This window comes from Leptonychotes weddellii, chromosome 15 (genome assembly GCF_054177405.1).
Source record: "Leptonychotes weddellii isolate Sample4059 chromosome 15, ASM5417740v2, whole genome shotgun sequence".
Lineage (NCBI taxonomy): Eukaryota > Metazoa > Chordata > Mammalia > Carnivora > Phocidae > Leptonychotes > Leptonychotes weddellii.
The window spans coordinates 47,711,808-47,735,367 of NC_138383.1; the positions used below are offsets into that span (position 1 = coordinate 47,711,808).

The window sequence follows — 23,560 nt, forward strand, 5'->3', positions numbered from 1 at the left end:
TGAGCCTGACCCTAATCCCCCGGGCCCTGCTCAGCCTCCAGAGCACCCTTCATGCCGGGTCTGGAGCATGAGAGACCTGGACATGAACTTCATGCCAAAGTGCGCACCGCGCGTGGGGAGACCGGTGACTCTGAGCGATCCCCGGGGAGCAGAGCCTGGGCGGTGGGCCTCCAGCCTAGATCTCGCTCTCTTCAAGAATCTCCTCCATGGTGTGGGTCAGGGTGAAGTCCCCCTCGCTGCTCTCGGACACGCTGCTGCCCCGGGGCCAGGCTGCGTGTCCCCGCGGGGGCCGGGCGCCCTGCCCCCCGAGACCGTGCACGGACAAGTGCAGGAGCTGCCCATTGCCACCGGATAAGGGCTGCAGCTTCTGCAGTGTCCCGGTGCCGTCTGCCTGGGACAGCTTCTTGGGACATTTCCCCAGGAATCGGAAGTTCTTCTCCAGGACCCAGGCCCTGCAGCCCGAGTGGCGGGCAAGCAGGAAGCGGACCCAGTGCTTCCGCAGCTCCGCCTTCACCTACGGAGGAAGAAGAGGGGGGGTTACTGTGCTGGAGTCAGGTCACCGTGTGTGTGTGTGTGTGTGTGTGTCCTCTCGGCAAGTGTGCCGCCGCGGGGAAACGTACCTTCTAACTGGGGGAGATGAGCAGAGAGAAGCGAACAAGCCTACATGTGTGGCCATGGAGCAGGATAGTGGGGCAAGGAGACAAAACTTAGAGATACCATGTTCCGGAAAGGACTGTGTGGAGGGGGCATAGGACACCTGCCTGGTGGACATGGCACCCCCCGCGGGAAGATGGGCAGCAGGAGTGAGCAGGAAGGAAGAGGGTTTTGCTGACCAGAAGCCTGCATTCTGGTGGGTGAAAGGGGGCTGGAAATGTCACCAACTCCTAAAGCCAGGAGGAAGCCACCTGCCCTCCCCCTTTCAAGCCTCTTTCCAGCGGAGCAGAGAACTGGTAATAATAATAATAATAATAATAATAAAAGTCACCATAGTTAGCAAGTACTGGGCCCTTTCCAGGAGCCCAGCAAGCCCAGAGCCACACTATACAGCAGGGACAGCTATTATTCCCATTTTACAGATAAGAAGACTGAGGCCCAAAGAGCTACAGTAACCTGACAGTCTCAGACCTGCTAAGTGGGTGAGGCACGGCCAGAATCCAAAGTTCAAGCGGGTTCCCCCTGTCATGCTTAATGTTCTCTGGGTGTCCCCAGCAGGGCCAGGGTTGGGTTCTGAGCCTCTTTCATGCATCCCGACACCTTCTCCCGGCTGTCTGGGCTGCCTCCTGCTCTCCCTACTGGGTGCTCACAGTGCATATTTGCCCCAGTCACTACACATTCCCCCATCACATAACCAGAAACCTCTGGGCGCAGCAGGATGCCAGCCCCAGCCTCACCGGGACCTGGATGGCAGCTTCGGAGACGTACCTCTCCATTGGCAAAGCAATACTGCAAGGCCATGAGTAATCCCTGCAAAGAAAGGAGGAGGTACCGTGAGGTTTGACTCAGGACAAGATGTGTCTGGGAGTGGCCTGGAAAGTGCAAAGGCCCGCCTTGTCTTAGTAGCCCCCGAAGACGTAGGCAACTACATTGCTAGCCCTAACTAGAGTTTGTCGTACTGGTTACATTAACTTGGATTTCACTGGGATCTCTTCTGACTTTGACCCCCACTACCCGTCTCAGCCCAGGTGTTTGCTTAGATGCTTGTAGGTTAATGATGATTAAATCCCAAAGACCCTATGTTCTTCATTCAATTATCCAAATATTGTACAAGACCACTATCCCATTTTTACTTGTTTATAGTGAGCAATGGCTAAATTTTTGCCTGAATTGCATCATTTCCTTTTGGGAACTGACCCTGCCCTACTCCCTGGGCTTCTGGCAAGGCTGTCAATCATAGTCCCCATGTTCTAGGATGGCCATCACCACCATAATCAGCCCAAATGGGCACGGGACCCAAGCAGGGCCAATGTGAGTTCTTTTCCCTGGGAACAGAGGAAGGGTTGCACTCTCGTCCCTGTGTTTGCCAACTTTACAGTCAAAGTAAGCCTAGAAATGGTAAGAGACAGATGCCCAATCTTGTTTGGGTACCTGGATCCAGCTACACCTGATCCTGAAATTTTCATTTATGCGAGATAATAAATAACCCCTTCTCCTGTCAGAGCATTTCTTTTGAGTAGATCATTTCCTGCCCGTGGTTTCTCATCACACGTAGATTAAAATAAAAATCCCCCAACCACAGAAGGCACTAAGGTGACCTGGGCTCTGTGTCTGCCTCGCTGACTTCATCCTGTGCCCTGCTTGCCCTCAGCTACTCTATTCCAGCCCCATTGGCCTTCTGGCTTCCTCCAGCATCTCAAGCTAATGTACTAGCTACCCGTTGCTGTATAACTCAGTGGATCAAAACAGTCAAGATTTACCATCTCACACACTTTCTATGGGCCAAGAATCCAACTGTGGCTTAGCTGGGTATTTTGGCTCTGGGTCATCCTTCAGGTTGCGGACAAGATGTTGTCAGTGTTCTGAAGGCTTGACTTGCTTCCAAGATGGCTTACATGCCTGCCACGTTGTTGCTGGTTGGTGGTAGGAGGCATCAGTCTCCCCCACAGAGCTGCGTGAGTGTCCTCGTGACATGGCAGCTGGCTTCCCCCAGAGCGGGTGATCCAAGGGAGCCAGGAGGAAGCTACAACCTTGATGACCTGGCCTCAAAAGCCACAGCTTCATGTCCACAATACCTCAACGGTCACGCAGGTCAACCCTACTCCATGTCAGAGGGCACTCCACGGGGCTGTGAATACCAGGAAGCGAAGATCCTTGGGGGCCATATTGGAGACTAACTAGCACAACTCATTGCTTACTGAGGTCCTTTCACGCTTTCTGTCTTCTGGACCATTCTTCCCTCAAATCTCTGCAATGCTTAACTGCCAGGAGTCTGGAATCAAAGCTGCTCTAGCCAGTGTTTGTCTTCCAGCGTTTCCTGACTCATCTGCTTCCTGATGTGATACCCAGCTGCGCTAACTTGCATACCACAGCTTCCCCCGTGACGTGAGCATCTGTGGCCCCTGGGCTATGTGTCTAAGGTACTGGAGCTCCATACGTGTGCAGGAGCCAAGTACTTGAGTGTCTATGGAAAGAACCTTGTAAAATGCCAGGACTCACAAGGAAAGGACATATTTCCAACTGAAGAGTGAAGGTCACAGTGCAGGCTCTCTCCCATCTCTCTTGATCATGTTTCTCTTGCCCCCTGTGGCTAGTAAGGGCGGCCTGGTACTGGAAAAGGAGCTGAAATTGTAAAGGAGTTATAACATGTTGTCCTGGGGGGAAATTCTTATGCTCTTCTTAATGGAAGCTGGAGATCTTGCAAGCTGGCTATCCCAACATCAGTCACATGTTTGGATTCTGCCCACCAATGAGGGATTTTCTTTCTCTTATGCATCTTTTATTCCATGGTGATAGCTCCTAAACAGGGGCATGGTGGTACCAGTTTATCACTGTCACACAGTCTCAGTGGAGGTTCCCAGCAGCCATGTACAGTTGGCAGGGTGGGTTATATTTGCCTCTGGGCATATATTAGAAGGGGTACCTTTCACGTGTCAGAATCCTCACAAATGAGCTGGCTAAAATATGATTCCACATCACAAACATGTCTTTCATCTCTTTGGGTTCTTGATTCACTGTTTTAGGAACCTCCTGGAGTCCGGTTAACTCTGATTCTAGATAAAGTGAGTGTGAAGGGAGTGGTCCCGCAGAACAGACGGCTCTCACTTCCTATGTCACCACCACTTGGCAATCTCTCCAAAGATCCCTTGATGGTGAAATTCTTTAAGAAATAAGCACTTGGAAGAGTGAAGGAGCCTCCAAGCATCAAGGAGAGGCAGCTGTTGGGTCCATGCCAATTCCTGCTGATGCACTAAGATATGACTCACCGGATGTGCTCCCACACATCCGCCCATGCCTACTCTCACCTCTGCCTGGTGGGATGAAGGGGAGCAGGGCAGGGGTACTCAGAAGGTGGGAGGCTTCTGTCCATGCACAGGCTCTGTCAGTGTGTTTCCTGGCTCAGTCTGCAGAGCAAATCGTGGGTCCTCATGTTTCTCAGTGGTGCATGGTGGTGGGCAGAGCTCCAGCTGCAGGACCAAAGGATCCAGCATGGTGGTGAGTCTCCAGAAATTACCCCAAGGATCTCTCCCCTCCCTGTAGGCAAATGCTACTCCTCACATGAAACCGAGGACCTTGTTTTCCCTCCCCTTGAATCTGGGATGGCCTTGTGACTTCCTCCTACCAGGATAACATGGTGGAAGTGACATTCTGGGACTTCCGAGCCTATGCCTTAAGAGCACTGGAAGTTTCTACCTTCTCCCTCTTAGAACATTCGTTCTGGGGAATGTTCTGAGAGTCCAGCTTCCAGGCTATGAGATGCCCAAGGTAGATGGAGAGGCATGTAGAGGAGAACCAAGACTCTGTGATTGAGAGCCTCAGCTGAGCCCCAGCCAACAGCTTGTGTCAATGTCCAGCCATGTGAGTGAATCATTTGGGATGTTCCCAAAGATGGGATGTTCCCAAATATGTTCCCATCTGAGCTTTCAGATGTTTGCAGCCCCATTCAAAAATTGCATGTATCAAAAGTATTGCTCTGCTGAGTCCAGGTGGCCCAGCTTATAGAATCATTAAAGATAACAACACGGTTCCTGCTTTAAGCCATGAAGTTTTGGGGTAGTTTGTCACATAGCAATCAATGGAAGGACTGAAATAAGCTCCCTTGCCAGAGGAGTCTGATAGGCTGATTCCTTTTTTTTTTTTTTAAGATTTTATTTATTTATTTGAGAGAGAGACAGAGCATGAGCATGAGCCTGGGCAGGGGGAGGAGGCAGAGGGAGAGGAAGAAGCAGGGAGCCCAATGTGGGGCTCAATCCCAGGACCCTGGGATTATGACCTGAGCCGAGGGCAGATACTTCACTGACTGAGCCATGCAGGCGCCCTGATAGGCTGATTCTTCCTCAAAATTTGTCCCCATAGCTCCCCTTGAGCATCTGGTCCTCAGAGGGCCTTGGGTGTATGAGATCAGTTGACCAAGGGCTCACATGACCAATCAAGCCCTCAGAGGAAGAAAGGCCATTAAATACTGCTGACATAATAGGTATGAGTTCTTGTTTCGTTCTTGACATTTTTAATTTGGGATTACTTTTTAAAGAAGATGAACACCAAACAACATAGGAAACCCAAATTATTAAAGCTTCACCATTGAAATACTCCCCCAAAGACTGAAATACATTAAACACGGTTTCATAATGGGAAAAAAAAAGAAAGGCTACCAATGGGTCCTGTGTCTCAGCTCAGAGCCACACACAATTCAGTTCCAACAGAAGGAAAAAGGAACCAAAGTTGCCCAGACCACGTGACCCAGGCTCTGTCTCTGGCCTTTGGGGAGCATGCAGTGGGCAGGAACATTCTCTCCACTTTGTCCCTACAATCTCAGCACCTGACTCTGCCCAGTGACAGTAGCTTTAAGACTCTGATACAGGGAACGTGGCATCTCCTGGTTGGGATCCTCACAGAGCATCATGATGGAGTGCTTCCCTGCAGGGGCTTAACCTCTACAAAGAAACCTCATCTCTGATGGCTATTGGCATATGCAAGTTCTCCCGAGTCCTCTGTCGCTACAGTGGTAGGATAATTTCTCCCTTATGGTGACAATGTGAGGGTTCTATGAAATCAAAAGCGTTTGGGGGTAAACAGATGTTTTCTAGTGTTCCATTTTAATTCCTCTTCTGGTATTTTTTTTTTTTTAGTTAGTTATTTAGTTTGTGTGTTTTCCAGAGATAATAGCATGTATCTTAACATATCATATTAATACTAGCATAATTCTGGCAAAATATAGAAAACTTCCTTTACTATAGCTTCATTTCCTCCTTCCTCTAAAGATCTAATGATCTTTATAATATAGTTTATGACAAGATACAGTTCGTAATAATTATTTTATACAATCTAATGTCTTTAAAAACAGTTAAAAGAAGAGAAGAGAAAACACGTATATTTATAGTCTTTTTATTCACTGTTGTGTTTATATTTTCTAGCACATTTAATTTCTTTCTGTGGATTTGAGCTACTGACTGGTGACATCTTCAAGCCTGAAGGACTTTTGATATTTCTCCTAAGGAGGGTTTGCTATCAACAAATTCAGTCTTTGTTTATCCGAGTATTTTTTTTTTTAATTTTACCTTCATCTTGAAACATAGTTTCAATCCTTGGTTGAATTGTTTTTCTTTCAATATTTTGATTACATCATATCACTGCTTTGGGACCTCTACTGTTTCTGATTATAGTCAGGTGTCACTTTGTATTGTTGGTCCCTGTGTGTAATGAGTCATTTTTCTCTTGTTACTTTCAAGAGTTTTCTCTTTGTGTTTGTCTTTCAACAGTTTGACTGTAACATTTCTAGGTGGGGATCTCCTTGTTTTATCTTCTTTGGGATTCATTAAGCTTTCTGGATTCACAGATCAATGTTTTTCATCACCTTTGGGAAGTTCACAGCCATTATTTCTCCAAATGACTTTTCTGCCCCTTTTTCTCTCTCTTGTCCTTCTGGGACTCCCATGTGTATGCTAGTATGCTCAATGGTGTTCTGCAGGTCTCTGAAACTCTTTTATTTTCTTCACCTTTTTTTTCCTGTTTCTCAAATTGGATCATTTCAACCAACCTATCTTCAAGTGCTTTGACTTTTTTTCTGTCACCTGATTCTGATATCAAGCATCTCACACGAAATCTTCATTTCCATTATTGTACTTTTCAACTCCAGAATTTTTCCAGATTGTCCGTATTTTGTAATTTCTCTCTCTGTATTAAGATTTCCTAATCGATGAATCTTTGTCATCATACTTCTCTTTAATTCCTTAAACATGATTTCTTTCAACCATTTGAACATATTTTTTAAGGATTTTATTTTTAAGAAATATCTACACCCAACATGGGGCTCTATTTCAAACCCTGAGATTGAGAGTCGCACGCTCCATCAACTGAGCCAGCCAGGCACTCCTGAACATATTTATAATAGCTTCTTTGAAATTCTTTGTCTGCTAAGAGACCTCTCAGAGAGTTCTATTGACTGTTTTTCTTTTTCCTGAGTATGGGTCACACTTTCTCTGCATGCCTCATAAATTTTTTTTTTTGTTCAAAACTGGAAGTTTTATAGAATCTGATCCCCTACTCCCCACTCCCTGGGTGGTTGCTGGTGTTTGTTTGTTTAGTAATTTTCCTGGGCCACTAGTTCTGTGAAATTTTTCTTCCCTGTAGTCACAGCCACTGATGTCTGTGCTCATTTCAAAAATTTTTGGTTTTGTGTTTAAGTCTGACTTCCTGCCCCTGTTTATAACAGCTTAACAATTAGTCAATGATTGGTCAGAAGTTGTGCTCAACCACCTTAAACCAGTAAGGCTTCCACACTCTTTGACAATGGATCTGTGTGTGGCTTGGGGGACCCATTCCAAGTTTAGAAAGTTTATAAATCTTCTGTGGCTTTTACTTTCCACCTCCCTTGTCTTCTGGGTGTGTGTGCAGGAACTTGTGTTCAGCCATCGACAATGTGGATATTCTCTCTGGTATCTCCTGAGAGTATATGCAACCTTGCACGTGTACACAAGCCTCCAGCCCACCAGAGAGATATGTAGGAGCTGATCGAGGCCCATGATGGGTGTCTCATTCCTCAAATCCTCCTGTTAAATTTCTGGCTAGCTTGCCAGGCTGTTTCTCATCCCAGCTAGGATCACTGTCTCAGGCTGTGACATTTTCATTTCTCTATCCTTTGCCACCGAGATCACTACTGTATTTGACAATGGCCAGGGTGTGGGCTTTTCCTGCTCTTTGACTGATCAACATCAAGTCAGCCCCTTTCTGCAGTGAAGCTGCTAGTTCTCACTAGAATTTCCTCACTGATGGAGAAGAGGTTGGAAGACAAGTGCACTTCAGGCTAAGCCAACAGACCCCACTGTTCTTACTTAGATTTAATAATTTTTCTTGAATAAACTCTTCTCAACATTTTGTATGCCTTTGGCTGGTTTCCAGGGCCCTCAAGTGGTTGCTATTGTCAATTTTGTGCAATTTTATTGTTGCTTTCTGGGGAGGAGATTTGCCAAGCACCTCTCTCCTCCATTCCATAAGTCCTGCCTTATACTAGCATTTTAAGATTATTAGTCCCAAGGTTACCACTGTATGGGGACTCTGCTGCTGGCGCTGTTTGTGATGGTCTCTTGCATTCATGGCCTTTGCTACTGAGCCATGCTTTTCAGGGAGATGTTTTTGTGGTCTCCTCCCTTTCAGTCCAGGCTGGGTCTGGGATTTGCTTTAGTTTTTTTTTTTTTTTTGGGGGGGGAGGTGGAAAGCACACCAAGTGGTGGGGGCAGAGAGAGGGAGAGAGAATCTCAAGCAGGCTCCACAATCAGCATGCAGCCCAACCTGGGGCTCAATCTCACAACCTTGAGATCATGACCTGAGCTGAAATCAAGAGTCGGATGCTTAACTGACTGAGCCACCCAGGCGCCCCTGGGATTTGCTTTAAATTTTAGAATGCAGCAGAAGTATCATTGTGTGAATTTCAGACCTAGGCATTTAGAAGGCCTGGAAGCTCCTGCTTTTGTGCTCTTGGGAGCTCTGAACAGCCATGTAGGAAGTTCAGCTTCCCTGCTAGACAGAGAAAGAACCTACAGCAAGGGAGAGGCCCTAAGACTGTATGGAGCTGAGGGATGTAGCTGGCAGTGAGAAATGAAGCCCCAGAAATTTGATCCAAATGAAGCCACTCCAGCTAGCCCCAGCCATGTGAGCCTTCCCAGCTCACGCACCAGACATAAGAGTGGTGAAGCATCTTGGAAGTTCCAGCTCCAGCAGGCATCGCGTGGAGCAGAGGTGAGCCATCCTTACTATGCCCACCTGGATTTCTGGTCCCCAGAATAATGAGAAATAATACAAATTATTGTCGTTGTAAGCTACTAAGTAACAGGTAACAATTTAAGGAATGGATAACCAAAATACTAAGGTAAAGGAAGCACAGCTCTCTCCAACACATCTTGACACAACTATCAAGCTTCAAGAGCCTCCTGGTCTCGACTCACTGGTTCTTACCAAGTTGTATTGTGTTCTGAGTATGTCACCTGAAGCATAGACAATGTTCATTGTGCACAATGCCTTGCAGAGAACCCAGCAAAAATAGGTCCATAATAAAAGTCTTCATGTTGACACTCACAGTTAATATGATTGTGAGTCACACCAACTATTATAGCTCAGGAAACAGACCACTTTTCCCTTCTTAGTCACTGAGTCATGCTGGCAGGATCAAGGCAACATTTTTGGTCTACACACCCTTCTCATGCCAAAGACCCTAAAGCTGTAGAGCCTGCTGACACTACAACTTCGTTTCCATCTGTGGGCTTTCTCAAATCTCAGCCTGTCTGGGTCAAGGGCATTTGGTTTTCTCCAAAGCAAAGGAATCCTGGTTCAGATGCCTACTTACATGGAAGGAGCCCAGAGTCAACTGAATGAAGAGTCGTATGAGTTTTGAAAATCCTTCCACTTGATCATCAGTGATGAAAGAGAAGAGAATCTCATGAACACCCAACAGAGGAATGAGGACCAGTGTTGACTTTGCCAATCTGCAAATGACGACCAAAAAATTGTCATGAAGGTCGCTTTGGGAATAGGCAATGTTTACTGCTCTTCTGTGCATGACTTTATTGTAGCTCTTATCATCCTGATAAATAGTTGATCTTCCAGTTTGTCTCCTTGGCAACACATTGAATGCCTTAATGGCCAGTGTGGTCTTGTTTACTGATGCACCCTTACACCTGACTCATGGTAGACGCTTGGACAACACAAATTGAGTTAATGAATGAATGAATGGATGGGTGGATGAATTGATGAATTCTCCTATATAGATTATGAAATGCCTCTAGATCTTAATGTTTTGACTGATGGATAGATTTCCATGTGCATGGCTGTCACCCTGGGACACTACACCCTTACCGAGTTTGACAGATTTCCTAGTACCTGGCTGGCAGGTGCCTCTACTTCTTTCTCTATTCAGGACTTCCAATGTCAGTGCTTTACTGAACCTGAGAAGGGAAAGCAAATGACGTGTCTGGGGTCACACAGCCACTAAGTGACAAATCCAGCCCTGGAAGTGAGGCTTGCGACTTTACACTCACACCCTGCACACTCCATGCAGAGCTTGACCGTCAGCCCCCATGCCGCCCCTCAGCCCCAAGACAGCAAGGGCTGCAGGAAATGAGAAACTGATCCTCCTCATAAAAAGTGCTGTGTGGAAGCTTGCTGTTGTATACACTCTACATAAAAAGGACAAACATTCCTTTGTACCACCCACGTGCAAAGTGCACAGCTGGGACCCAAGCATTCCATATCACATACCAGTGGTTCCCAAACATGGTTTACCATTAGAATTCCTTAAGGAACTTTAAAAGATGAATAGATGATAGATAGATAGATAGATGCTAGATAGATAGATAGATGAATGGATAAATGGAGAGATAGATGGAGAGATGGATAGATAGATGATAGATGGATGGAGAGATAGATGGAGAGATGGATGGATGGAGAGATGGATAGTTGGACGGATGGGTAGATAGATGGATAGATCAATGGACAGATAGATGATAGATAGATAGATAGATGGAGAGATAGATGGAGAGATGGATAGATGGATGGATGGATAGGTAGACGGATAGATAGATAATAGATAGAAGACAGAAAGATAATAAATAGATACAGCTAGCTAGCTAGCTTCCTCAGCCCCAGTGTCAACCTCCTGAGTCAAAACCTCTGGCTACTGGGTCTTGGGAATGTGAATTTTTAAGGAATTCCCCATGGGATTCTGAGAAGCAGCCACAGTTGGGAATGACTGCTGTTTTACTATTGAGGCGCTTCTTAATTTAAAACTACCTACATTAGCAAAAGTGACTCATATCCAGGGCACAAACAAAGCTACTGTCTTGTATATACACATTGGGAAAAAAAGAGTTTAATCCCTAATGACTTTTTAGCCCAAGTCACTTGTCTTAAAGGGCCAGACTTGGAGAGATCTCTCCCCACCACCGAACCCCATGGAATTAAAGATGTAGGAACATCAGCAGCTCATGGATGATGTCCTCGGGAAGGTTTAACTGTACGCAAGATAAAGTGTTTAGTATGGATCCTGCATCCGTGAGAGCCATTCAAGTGTACTGTTATCAAGGAAATGAAAGAAACCTCACCTTGCGTTCCTTGCTTGGCCCCTGCGAGTGCCTGAGTTTGCGACGATTGCTCTGGGTTATCTGGGTTTCAGTGACACATACTTACATACTTAGATGCAGATCCACATCTTACCATCAACTTATTCTTGGGGCCATGCTATGACATTATGTGTTTTGAATAAACTCTTTATGTTGGGATAATTTTAGATCTGCAGAAAAGTAGCCAAGAGAGCACAGAGAGTTCCTGCCTATGCTTCCCTCAGTTTCCCCTAATGTTAAATCTTGTATAATCATGGTACACTTGTCAAGACTAAGAAGCCAATATTGGCATGTGACAAATAACTATACTCGATTTCACCAGTTTTCCCACTTATTGTCCTTTTCATGTGCCAGAATCCCACATTTAGTATGAGATGATTTTTTTTAAAAGAATGACCATCTTAGAATAAAAAAATTAAAAAAAAATAATCTAAAGAATGACCATCTTTTTATGAAGCTTTGGGCCATTTTCGTAACTGCCAGCTCCCTTGTTGGATGTGAAGGGGTTCCCCATTCCTGAACTCATTCTAACTTCTCCTTAGACAAAACATCATGTGTGTCCCGGTTCAGATGGAAAATCCATAAATATCTATGGCCGTTTACTCTTATGAACTGTATTTATACTTATTTTTCAGCTATAGTCATTTGTTTATTTAAATTGTTTGGTTTATTGCAGTCATTCAGCGATCCAACAAATATTTATGGAGCATGAACCAGCGCAGTGGGAGAGGAGGTGTGTGGTCAAAGGCAGCAGAGCATAGGGACAGTATCTGTCCCTGGGTTCAAATCCCAGCGCCACCAGTAACTCGCCATGTGGCTTTGGGCAAATTAGTTAACCTCTCATCTGTAAAAATGAGGATTATACTACTGATAATATAATACGAAGCATTGAAACAATAAAAAAATTATTACTGGTAATAATACAATGGACAGTGTCGTTTTAAAGATTACCTGACAGGTGGCAAGTGCTGAGAATAATGGCATCTAATACTTGATGAATGATCAATAGTATTTAGCCATCACTGTTTTTTTTTTTTTTTTAAGATTTTATTTATTTGACAGAGAGAGATACAGCGAGAGAGGGAACACAAGCAGGGGGAGTGGGAGAGGGAGAAGCAGGCTTCCCGCCGAGCAGGGAGCCCGATGCGGGGCTCGATCCCAGGACCCTGGGATCATGACCTGAGCTGAAGGCAGACGCTTAACAACTGAGCCACCCAGGCGCCCCGCCATCACTGTTTTTAAAAGAAGCCGTCTTTGCCTTCAGGTTGCTTACAACCTCAATGACTTTGATCAATTTTACTTCCATTTGTGACATCTTTTGTTTTTGGTTGCCCACCAGAAAGTCTTTTCGGAAAGGGCTCTGGGGTTCAGCAGCTTAAGAAATGATTCTCCTTTATAAATTCATCAAGAGCTCTGCCCCACACACCACATGGAACATTAAGACCAGTCCTCCAGGGGGACAGCCGCCTGGGTGCTGGGACCCACAAAGAACAGACAACTCTGACCACAGTGAGCATCACTGGTCTCTATCTGTCCGCATTCCAGGGGCCTGGCTCAGCTCTCACGCTCCGGGCCAGGCACGTGTGCCATGTAACTCTCCTCCGCTGGAATGGGGGAAACCCAGGGACAGGCCTAGGACTACAGAAGGTTCTCCAGCTCCTAGCAACTTGTTTTTTTGGCAAGACCTAGATATATTTAATTTAAACTTTCCTAAAATATACTCCTGGAGGGGGGCCAAATCTTGAGAGCTACATTCTGAAAGTTCTCAAAATCTGGGAGAGATGGAGGCAGGCCTGTTTCTACCGGAGTTTGGACAAAACGCACCGGCCCCCATTGCCCCTTCCTTCTCACCCTAGCAGGGGGCGACAAAGGAAAACAGACTTGGAGGGGGATAGGGAGGTGGAAGAGGGCAGTGTGAGCTGGGGGGTGACCCACTGGGGTGACAGAATGTAGAAATGAGGGTGTTAGCACTGCTCGCAGAGAAAAATGGGCAAATGCACTCATCAGTGCTGGAGGATTCACCAGCCCAGGCAGTAAAATAAGGTGGCCTGGTGTGTCCTGAGAGACAGGGCCCTCATTTTTTGCTCATTAATGAGCATAAACTAATCAATTGTACTATGCTCTGCATGGAGAAAGAGTAAGTAAACAGAAAGCAGATGGCCAACAAAAATGGTGGGGAAAAATCACAAAGAAGCAGCCCTATTTGTGGAGACCCTGGGGAATGAACCCTGCTTTTATCAGGCAGGTGGCACCACAGGGCCGTGGTGGTTTCTCATGGTCAGTAATCCTTCGCACCGACCCCTCTGCATTGAGGATGTGATCACCAGCAACCTTCTGGTGACTGCTTTGAGTTTCCCAGCCTCTAAGAAATGAACAATTGTATAGTCTGGTTTATATATCAGTCTCTTGTGAGTTCAGCTGACATTAGTCAGCCCTCCAAAGTCTCAGCCACTCGGGAACACTGATAGGTTCCCAGCTCCGTCCCCAGGTGGTGGCAAAGTCGCCAAGTAAGGTGTTTTACCCTGGGAAGACTCAAGGTGGGCCATGCACCCAGGTTCCTCTTTTCAAGCTTTATCCTTGAACAAGGGTGGGGAAGGGAAAAGAACTTTCCAGACAGGTTGTATATATCAGACAAGCTATTCCTTCTCCCCCCAAAACAGCTGTCCTGAATCATTGCTCAGCCATGAGGTTCTCCCCAGTATCTTGATTTATGCTTCCCTAGATCCCTGGCTCCCAGTTGGGTATGCACACTTCAGGGTTATGCAAGACAGTCCATTTGGCATCAGAAGAAAATATAGTAAGGAAAGATAATCGAAGTTTTATGTGTTAATTTTTAATCTATCCTTTATAATTTTCTATTCTTTGTTGTATTTTATAATAGCTGTATCAGTTCAACAGACCATGTATATATATGGTGAGGGGCACGCTCAAAATTTCTTCACTGAAAAAGATGCATGATCAGAAAAGTTTGGAAACCACTCTCTTGGATAACTCCAAAGGAGATCCTGCAGAAGGGGATACCGAGGCTGCTTAGAAACACATCTGCCATAGCCCCACTAGAAAATTCCATGCGTTATTTCACGAGAGCAGCTGACCCCAGTAGTCCTGCACTCTGTGTGTCAGAATCTCTTGGGGGAAGTCTATAAGAAGTCCATGTGGTGGGGCTCATTTCCACACCTACTGAGTCTGAATACCCAGTGGAGGGCCTCAGGAGTCCATGCTTTTGGGCTGGCTGGCAGGTGATGCTTACAAGCAACCAGAATGGAAAGCTCCTATAGGGGGTGCTGTGGGTCTGGAGCATGGGGAAAGCCCCAGTGGTACATGGTGGGGTTTGGGAGCAGAAAATAGCAGGGTGCAGGCTCTCGGTCTGCATGGAAACTGGTGTCTTGGGATTTATCTTCCTGCTTCTGTCTCCTGGGAGTGCCGTCCTCTGTTGGGTTTCCCAGATGCCCCAGTGTCCCCTGAACAGACCCACGATGGGAGGACTAGAGCAGCTCTGACCATGGTTTTGGACCTCCACCCTCAGAGAGCAGTTAGAGGCTGAGCCTTGGGAGAAGGGCCAAAGAAGCTTTGAATCACTTAGAGTCTCCACCAGAGGCGCCAAGAAAGTCGGCGTGTCTCTGTGTTGTCCAAGCCAGCCCAAGTGCCTTGGGGATGGGGTGTTTGCAAAATATTTGGGCCAATTATAGCATATATTTGTCAGTGCTAAACAATGCGTGTTTGTCCATTGGGATCTCCTGGGCAAACCCACTCACCATATCCAATTAGATTGAGAGCCCACATCTTTGGTCTTCCTAAAAAGCAAGAGATGGGTCTCCTGTGCCAATTCTCATTTCACACACCCATTAATCCGGCCCAGGGAGGCCGAGTGACTTGCCCACGGTCACTCAGAGGATCTGCGGCCGTGGCCAGCATCAGCCCTTTCGACATGCGTTCACACCAATATACTAGTTTTGGGGAGTTGGGATGTGTGCTCCTTATAGACAGGGTCCACACAGTATCTTTCTTCTGTTCCCAGCACAGTGCCAGGCACATGGTAGGTGTTCATGAAATGTTTGTTAGATAAAGGGAAAAACTACCTTTCCAGCACACCTAGGTCAGGCCTGATTTTGGTGTTAGTGAGAGAGAAATAGAGTTCCACCCATCCTCACTCACACCTCTGCCTGTGGCCAAAATCCTTACACTTAGAACCACTCCTTTGGCTCAACCAAGTGGCTCAACCACCCATTCTTTTTTTTTTTTTTTTTTACTTTATCTCTTTTCTTCTTTTTTTTTTTTATTCTTATGTTAATCCCCATACATTACATCATTAGTTTTAGATGAAGTGTTCCATGATTCATTGTTTGTGCATAACACCCAGTGCTCCATGCAGAATGTGCCCTCCTCAATACCCACCACCAGGCTATCAACCACCCATTCTTAGGAGCATTTTAAGTTTCCTGCTACGGGGAATGTGTACAACCTTGACCACTCCTTTCATTTCCATGGGGCCAGGAGGCCCTCACCAGTAGCAAAAGCCCCACACAACCCCAAGACACCTTTTTCAGAGGTTCTCTTCTTGATATTCTTGTCTTAGAAGATAGACATACTGATGAGGCGGCTCATGCCCCTCTTCCCAGAACATTAACCAGAATAGCCTGAAGGGTCAAAACAATCTTGGACCACTGGAGGCCGACCTCAGGCCACTTACCTGTACTTATAATCTCTGAAGCACATTTGATGGGCTTTGAGCTTAGAAATGAGAAGCTTGACAATTTTCAGGAAGATGAAGAAATTGACCTTGGAAAAAAGCAGATATGGGCAAATAAGTGGTGGACTCCACATGGTTATGAAATCAAGGTCACTCTGAGCCTGGCCATCGGATCCTTGTCCATGTAAGCCAGGGGAAATGTGGCAGTCGGACGTTCAGGTAGTACGTGCTGTCAAGGTGTTGGCTGGGGCTGCGACCATCTGATGGCTTGACGGATCCTTGTCCATGTAAGCCAGGGGAAATGTGGCAGTCGGATGTTCAGGTAGTACGTGCTTGTGGTCATCCCCAGTCTTCCTAAGGCCACCTCAATACATCCACACATTATTTTATTTAATACTCACATTAATGCTCTGAAGAAGCCGCACTATTTTTATTTTGTGGTACAATGAGAAAACAGAGGCACGGAAGAGGCAAGTACAATTCCCAACGTTGCACAGTTAGTAAGTGACTGAGCTGATACTGAATATACCTTTACCTGAAAATAACCTGTTCTTCACTTAAACAGCCTCCCTTCTGTAAAGAACTCCAGCCCTATCGGTGTCTAACTTGAGTCCTGTAGCTGCCATGGAATTTACTGGAAAGCACACATTCTCTTCTCCCTAGACTGTATTCCACACCTGTCATAGGCTGGGACAGTTCCACCCTTCATTGTCAGCCTTGATAGAAATGATTAAATATGTCTGCAAATTCTTCAACACTGTTCCCTTTGAAAAGCAGAGCCTAATTTCCCCCTTCCTCTGGGATGTGAGCTAGACTTAGCTATGTGCATCTCATGAAAAGAACATGGTGGGAGTGAGGCTATGTGACTTCTGAGGTTAGGTCCTCAAAAGGATGGCATCAACCTGGTTCTCTCTCTCTCTCTCTCTGGGAAAAGCCAGCAGCCATGTTGTGAGGACACTCACAACCTGTAGAGAGACCCACCTGGGGGAACTGAGTCATCCTACCAACAACCAACACCACTTGCCAGCCATGTGTATGAGCCACCTGGGAAGCTGATTCTCCAGCCCCCGTCAAGCCATCAGATGGTCGCAGCCCCAGCCAACACCTTGACAGCAACTACATGACACATCATGAGGCTCTTGGAGAGGTAGAAGGGCAAGTGGTTCAATGCGGCTGGGGCTTGGAGAATGAGAACAAGATTTGTGAAGAGTAAGACGAGAGTGGAGGTGAGGGGAGAACCAGCTCCTGCAGAGCCTTTCATGGTCACATGGAGGAGTTTGGGTTTCCTTCTGAAAGCAATGGAGAGCCAGTGATGAATGTCAGGCAAGTGAGTTAGCCGATCAGATTTGCTTTTCTGCACTTCAGAAAGATCATTTTAACAACCATGCGGCGGCGGTTGGGGCGGGCGGGAGGGGGGGCACGTATGGATTGGATGAAGGTAAAACCAGAGTAGGGGAGGCTGGTTGGGAGCAGTTCATAGTTCCCAGGCAAGAATGATAGAGAGGTGATGTGAAGCCATAGGTGTGGTGCACCAACGATGGGGAGTACAAGATGCACTTGAAACTTTTAAGGAGTTTGAGTCAAATTGCGTTCGATAGTGGCTGGATGTGAGGTCAAAGATGACTCCAAGTTTCTCAGTAGAACTCAAATGTGCGGTAGTGTCATTCACTGAGAGTGGATAGAGGAGGAAGAGCAGTGCAGGGGGAAGAGGGGGAGGTCTAGTTATTTTGGACGCAAGAGATGTCCCAAAGCAGTGAGATATTTATGTCTGGATCTCAGCAGAGAGGTCCCAGCTGGAGCATGGAGCCAGCATTGGAGGAGGCGAGATTGTCCAGAAAGGCTAGGTAGACTGGGAGAGAAAAAGGGTTAAGAGACTCACCTTGTAATGAAGGGAAAGGTAGCAGAAGTGGAGGCGGCGCAAGAGATTCAGAAAGAGTAGCCAGGGCAGTGGGAGCAAAGAGAAGATTCAATAGGAACAAATGAAACCATCAAGTCAACAGATGGTTCATCCAATTCATTGGCTCAAAAAAGCTGTCAACTGTATGTTCAATTTGGTTTGGTTAATCGGTTAACTACAGGGCAGTGGGAGCTCACGGCCGTAAGAATTTAAGGAGGTAAATGCTACATGGGATTTAAGCAAACTAAGACTGCATTTAGCAACAGGGAGCTGAGAAAAGGTGTAGTTCACAGGTGAGAGCACAAGCCAGATTGCAGTGCTTTGCTTTGTGAGCTAGACGTGAAGAGGGAGACAGCCAGTGTAGACTACATTGAAGAGGCTTGGCTGTGAAGAGAAGCGGGATGATAGAGCAGTAATTGACAAGGAATGCAGAATGGGGATAATGTCTCCCCGCTTTTATGTGCAGGGCTGGAAGACGTTTGGGATTACAGTTGTTTTTAAAATGGAAAAGACTTAAGAACGCCTCTATGCAATGAGGAAGGAGCCAGTAGAGATGGTGATTGGGTGACAATTAATGGAGTAAAGTCTCTACAAACATTGAGCCAGCACAGTACTAATGCCTCCCACCTGGAAATAAAACCCTTGAGCCACATATTGAAACACAAGCTGCAGGATCCAACGTGTACCTCCCGTGACTTGCCTTATTGGCCCCAGGAGAATCAGTGCTCAAAACTAACAGTCTGCAGTTTTGGGCAAGAGACTATTTATCCAATCCACCAGCAAACAGGGATGGAGCTTCCCAGCCAAAGAATATGTAGTAACAGAACACTGAAATACAAACTAAATGCAACCAAGTAATTTCTTTCTTTAATGGGATATCTGCTTTTCATCACAAAGAGAAAACGCTGTGTCCTTGGCTTTAGCGATTTGTTGAACTCAGGCATTTTTCTCACAAAGTAAGTTTAACCGGGGAAAGGAACATATTTCAGCAAATTAATTTCAGTCGGGACTGTATCCTAGGAAATGAAGAGTTGTGATGAGGAGCATGTGGATTTGCTGTTCTTTGTGTCTTCCAGGGACCAGGCATGAGAAAATGGGCATCAACCCATGGGCCATATGGAGGCACTTCTTCAATGCCACGGAATGAAACACCAACCTGGATGAGCCTGTGTCCATCTAGGTGTCCCGCAGGACAAGAGTCAGCAGGCATATTTGGATGGTGCTGTTCTTCATTCGTGCACAAGCAGGAAAAGGGGGCTGAATAAGGGCATTTCTCAAGAACCCAGCCAACTCCTCTTAGATTCTGTCATCAGAATGGGGGTCCTTAGGACCCCAAACATGTAAGGCTCCCTTTCAGGTCCTAGACAGTGCGGAATGCATTATCATATATAACATTCTTGGTGAAACTCCTGTGGCACCCCAGCTCCTGTGCTTAGATCTGGGTCTATAGGCTGGCAGAGGTGATTGCTAATATGGTAGGGGGCTCAGAAGGTGGCTTCATCTATCCCTAAACTTCTCCATCAACCTCCATCCTCTCCTCATCTGGCCTGCCGTGTGGACTAAAATGCCTACTGTTAGAGCTGCTCCTTTGGGTTAAAATACTTCATCCCCAGAACCCTGCTGAAGTGCACACATCACATAGTAGGTAAGGAACACCTAGGAGAGGAGAGGGGTGCCCTTTCTCCATCTATTAGTCATTCATTTGCTCATTTTTACAGTGAATAATTCAATCACTACTTATGATCTGACCTACTTTCACCATGGGAAGCAGAAGATGGGATGCAACAAAGCTAAGTTTTAATGGGCTGGGAAAGTACAGGGTATGGAGAGATTCCCACTGTAACTCTTAGAGGAGGGAAATGTGGAAATGAGGAGATGTTTTGGGGACACAGAGAGCCCCTGGGCTCCTGGTGAGGCAGAAGACCTAAAAAGGGACAAGACCAGTGAAGACTAATTTTACTGATTTCTCAACTTTGCCAAGTCCTGAGGTTATCAGAGAAGATTCAATAGGAACGAATGAAACCATCAAGTCAACAGATTCATTGGCTCAAAAAAGCTGTCAACTGTATGTTCAATTTGGTTTGGTTAATCGGTTAACTCCAGGAATCATGGTGTGGATAGAACAATCTTGCAGTGTATGTATTTTGTAAGGCTGTCCATGAAGGTTTGGACTAATCAAAGCTTTACAGATTTTCTACTGGGAGCAGAGGAGACTAAGATATAAGAATATTATATTATTCCAGGATGGTTCTATTCTAAATGTACACTCAAGGGTAACAGGTTAATTTAAGTAGTGGAGTCTTTTATCCTGAAGAAGATGGGAATTCTCCAATTTCTATGTCTCATGAAAGACTCACAGAGCATCTAGACTCTATGCATTGTCACATTATGGTTATTTCTGAAACATAGAGAATCAAGAGGGCAGCAGATAAAGTCAGCTGGGATATCTGGAAACCCAGTGTGACGTTCATTCACATCAGCCCAGATGCAGATCCACAGATGCAGACCCAGTCTGGGGGTGGTGGGAGAAGCCCAGCTATGGTAACGAGGATGCTCACTGGGGAGCCTGAGTCTGGGGATGGGAGATTCTCCTTAGTCCCATAGCTCAGTTCACCATGCACAACTGGCTTGTCCCAGAAGCCTCTGCTCCATACTCCAGAAAATAGGAACCAGCTTCAAATTTGGACAAGATGAAACACGTGCCCTGAAATGCCAAATGTTATGAGCAACATCTTGATTACTATGATATTTTTAGTAGCTGGAAAATATGTGGGGTGGGGTCAGGAAATTCTTTTTTTGCCCCTAACACAATAAAGGTTTTGTTTTTTGCTTATGAAATACTCTATCACAGCGAGGGGGAGCTCTGCTCCATGCAGACATTCAGGGACCCAGGCTCCTGCCGTTTGTGGTTCCAGGAATCCTATTTTGGGCCTGGGGTTATATCTACTCAGGTCAGTGGAAAACTGTAACATGTGGTCTTTTAAGCAGATGTGGAGACAATTGTTGGCTCAGTCATGGTCTGATGAGTCTCAAAATCATAATTATTAGGTTTTGAACTGCAGAAACTATGGGACATTCATCCTTTTTCCCCTGAAAGAAATTAGCACCAAGCCACGCACACAGCAGGTGCTCAATAAATATTAAATGAAGGTGCAAGAGAGCAAATGCATGTGATTCCAGTGCTAAGGAAGCCCACCATGACAGTTCTGTTTCCATCAATCTAGGGTGGAGTCCAGGCTGTTTTGTTTTTTCCCTTAATCTCCTGAGCTGTTCTGTGCAACCACTGTCTAGTCCAGGGTCCCTCAACCTCAGTACGATTGACATTTGGGGTGGGACAATTCTTTGTTGTGGGGGCTCTTTTGTGCACTGTAGAATGTGGAACAGTATCCCTAGCCTCTATGCATTAGCTACCAATAGGACCCCCACCCCAGTTGTGATGATTAAAAATGTCTCCAGACATGGCCGAATGTCCCCAGAGGGCAGAATCCCCCTCAGTTGAGAACCACTGGTCTAGCCCAACTCTGATTTTATGGAAGAAACACAAGCCCAGAGAAGTCAACTCACTTGGCTCAAGGGCACACCACAAGTCAGCCACGAAGCCCATGCTCTGTGTAGGGTACATGAATCCCACCATCCTCGGAGCGTACAGAATAGGATCCTAGAGCCGGCGTGGGGCCGGGGGTGGGGTGGGTGGCAGGAAGACATCAGGTTCAGCAACCCATTTCTCAGGACAGAGTTTCTCCTCTTGGAAATTGATAGAGATGAATAATCCAAAGCCTTTCTCTGTGTTCTGTGTCAATGTTTTACCAGTTTATATTCTGATGTCCTTCCTTGTGACCAAAAGGAACTTTTCTCACTTCTCTTCAAACCCGTTCCTCTTGTCCAAGCCCCTGTACACAAACAACCATAGCCAGCAAGGGTCTCTATAAGACCTTCGTGGACCTGAGGATGATTATGGAAGTGTCCCTTCCAAGCATGCCTGTTGACGTCCCTGAATTTGAGAGGTAGATTAGGAAAGAGCTTAGTCTCCAGGGAAGAAGAGAGTTCACCAGACGTGGAGCCATCAGATGGGGATTGCAGGGGGAAGGGCAGTGTGTGCAAAAGGCATAGGAGGAGTGAAACACCAGGATGGATGTGGGGGAAGGGTGAGTTTCCCCATATAAATTGAGCATGGGGTGCTTGTGGTTGGATGGGTAGTCAGGGAATGACAATACTCACCATACTAAGTACTTTGGAAGCATGCCCGAGGGCAATAGTGTGTCATGAAAAAGTCACCCATAGAAGAGAGACATCATCAAGTTCTGCTCAAGAAAGACCACTCTGACCACAATGCGGAGGATGGATTGCCAAGGGCAAGAGTGAAGGAGGGAGACCAGACAGGTGTGCACAAGAAATCCCAAGAGGCTGAAAAACAACAGAGACCGTGGGGTGAGGTGAGCAGGAGGAGCAGAAGGTATAGATGGGAAAGAGAGGAGCCACTGTGAGCTAAGGTGACTCTGGCCCTTTCTGTGTTGCTGGTAACAGCTGGGGTGGTAGAAGCAAGGACATGTAAAGGTCGTTTTATCCAAGAAGAGAAGATAGAGCAATTGTCTTGTCCTGGTGAGAGAGAATGTGGCTACAGTAACTCAGAAGCAGCAGGAGAAACCAGCGCACACGTCAGCTGGCCATGCACAACCAAGCAGCAAGGCCCAGAGCAGTGGCACCACCCTGGTCGAATCACTTGGGAGCTTTTAAAACTGCAACTGTCCGGGCCCCACCTCCAGAATTTCTGCTGTAATCCTCTGGGGTATGAGCCACCACATTTCTAATGCCCAGCCAGCTTGGAGAACCACCAGTGTGAGGGTAAAGAACCCCACAGACTCCCATGTGCGCCCCAAATCTGGGGATCTTGTTGCAATGCAAATTCTGATTCAGCAGGTCTGGGGCGGGGCCTGAGAACCTGAATTTACAACAAGCGCTCAGGTGACCACACTTTGAGCAGTGAGGATGCTCTCCAGCCCTGGCTGCACATTGGAATCCTTAGGTCACACCTGAGATCAATGAAACACAGATCTCTGGGTGTGAGACCCAAGCAAAAAAGAATTTGTAAAGATACCCCCGTCCTTCTAAGAGCAGCCAAGACCAAGAACCATTGATGTGGCCTTTAGAAAAGAGCAGGGTAAACACTAGGGTTTCAGCAACACCGAGCCTGAGCTCCATCCCAGGGAGGGCCTGCTGGCCTCCATCCTGCCTTCTTCTGCCTGGTTAGTGGGAACCTTCTGTGCCGGGGGGTGTGGGTCACAGGTGTTCATCGAATAAGTTCATGCAGGGCTGCCATCTGCTCGGGCTGGCTGCCAGGATGAATGGAACATGGGGCTTACTGTGGCCGCAGACAGGTTTTGGACAGATACGTGCAATGAAGCATTGCTGGGACCATAGCAGAAGTCTGTCCGGGGTCTGGGAAGGACGCAAAGGAGGGTGTGACCATTCTATTTCCTGTGGGGAGTGTCTGGGGACAGCAGTCGGGAGATAAGATGGCAGAGGGAGGAGGTACCAAGCTCAGGAGGGTCCAAGGCGAGGTACTAATGTGTGAGAAGCCTGCATCAGGCACGTGGGTAGGAGGCAATAAAGATCTGGGGGGGGGGGCAGTAGCACTGGGCTGTGGTTACAAGTGCTGGTGCCCCCAGTCAGACCCTTTGGGCTGAGATCCAGCGCCCCCACTTACTGGGA

At 46.6% G+C, this 23,560-nt stretch overlaps 1 protein-coding gene across 1 annotated transcript in view; it reads right to left on the reverse strand.

The window, feature by feature from the left end:
* Positions 1-93: 93 nt before the first annotated feature.
* GLP2R (glucagon like peptide 2 receptor) overlaps positions 94-23,560 on the reverse strand; it is a 49,259-nt gene continuing 25,792 nt past the window's right edge. Inside the window, exons 10-13 of the mRNA XM_081805713.1 lie at positions 15,955-16,043; positions 9,494-9,632; positions 1,423-1,464; positions 94-514 (exon numbers count right to left, since the gene is read on the reverse strand). Coding sequence (XP_081661839.1) covers positions 176-514; positions 1,423-1,464; positions 9,494-9,632; positions 15,955-16,043 — 609 coding nt within the window. The 3' untranslated portion in view covers positions 94-175. The remainder of the gene's footprint in view (positions 515-1,422; positions 1,465-9,493; positions 9,633-15,954; positions 16,044-23,560) is intronic.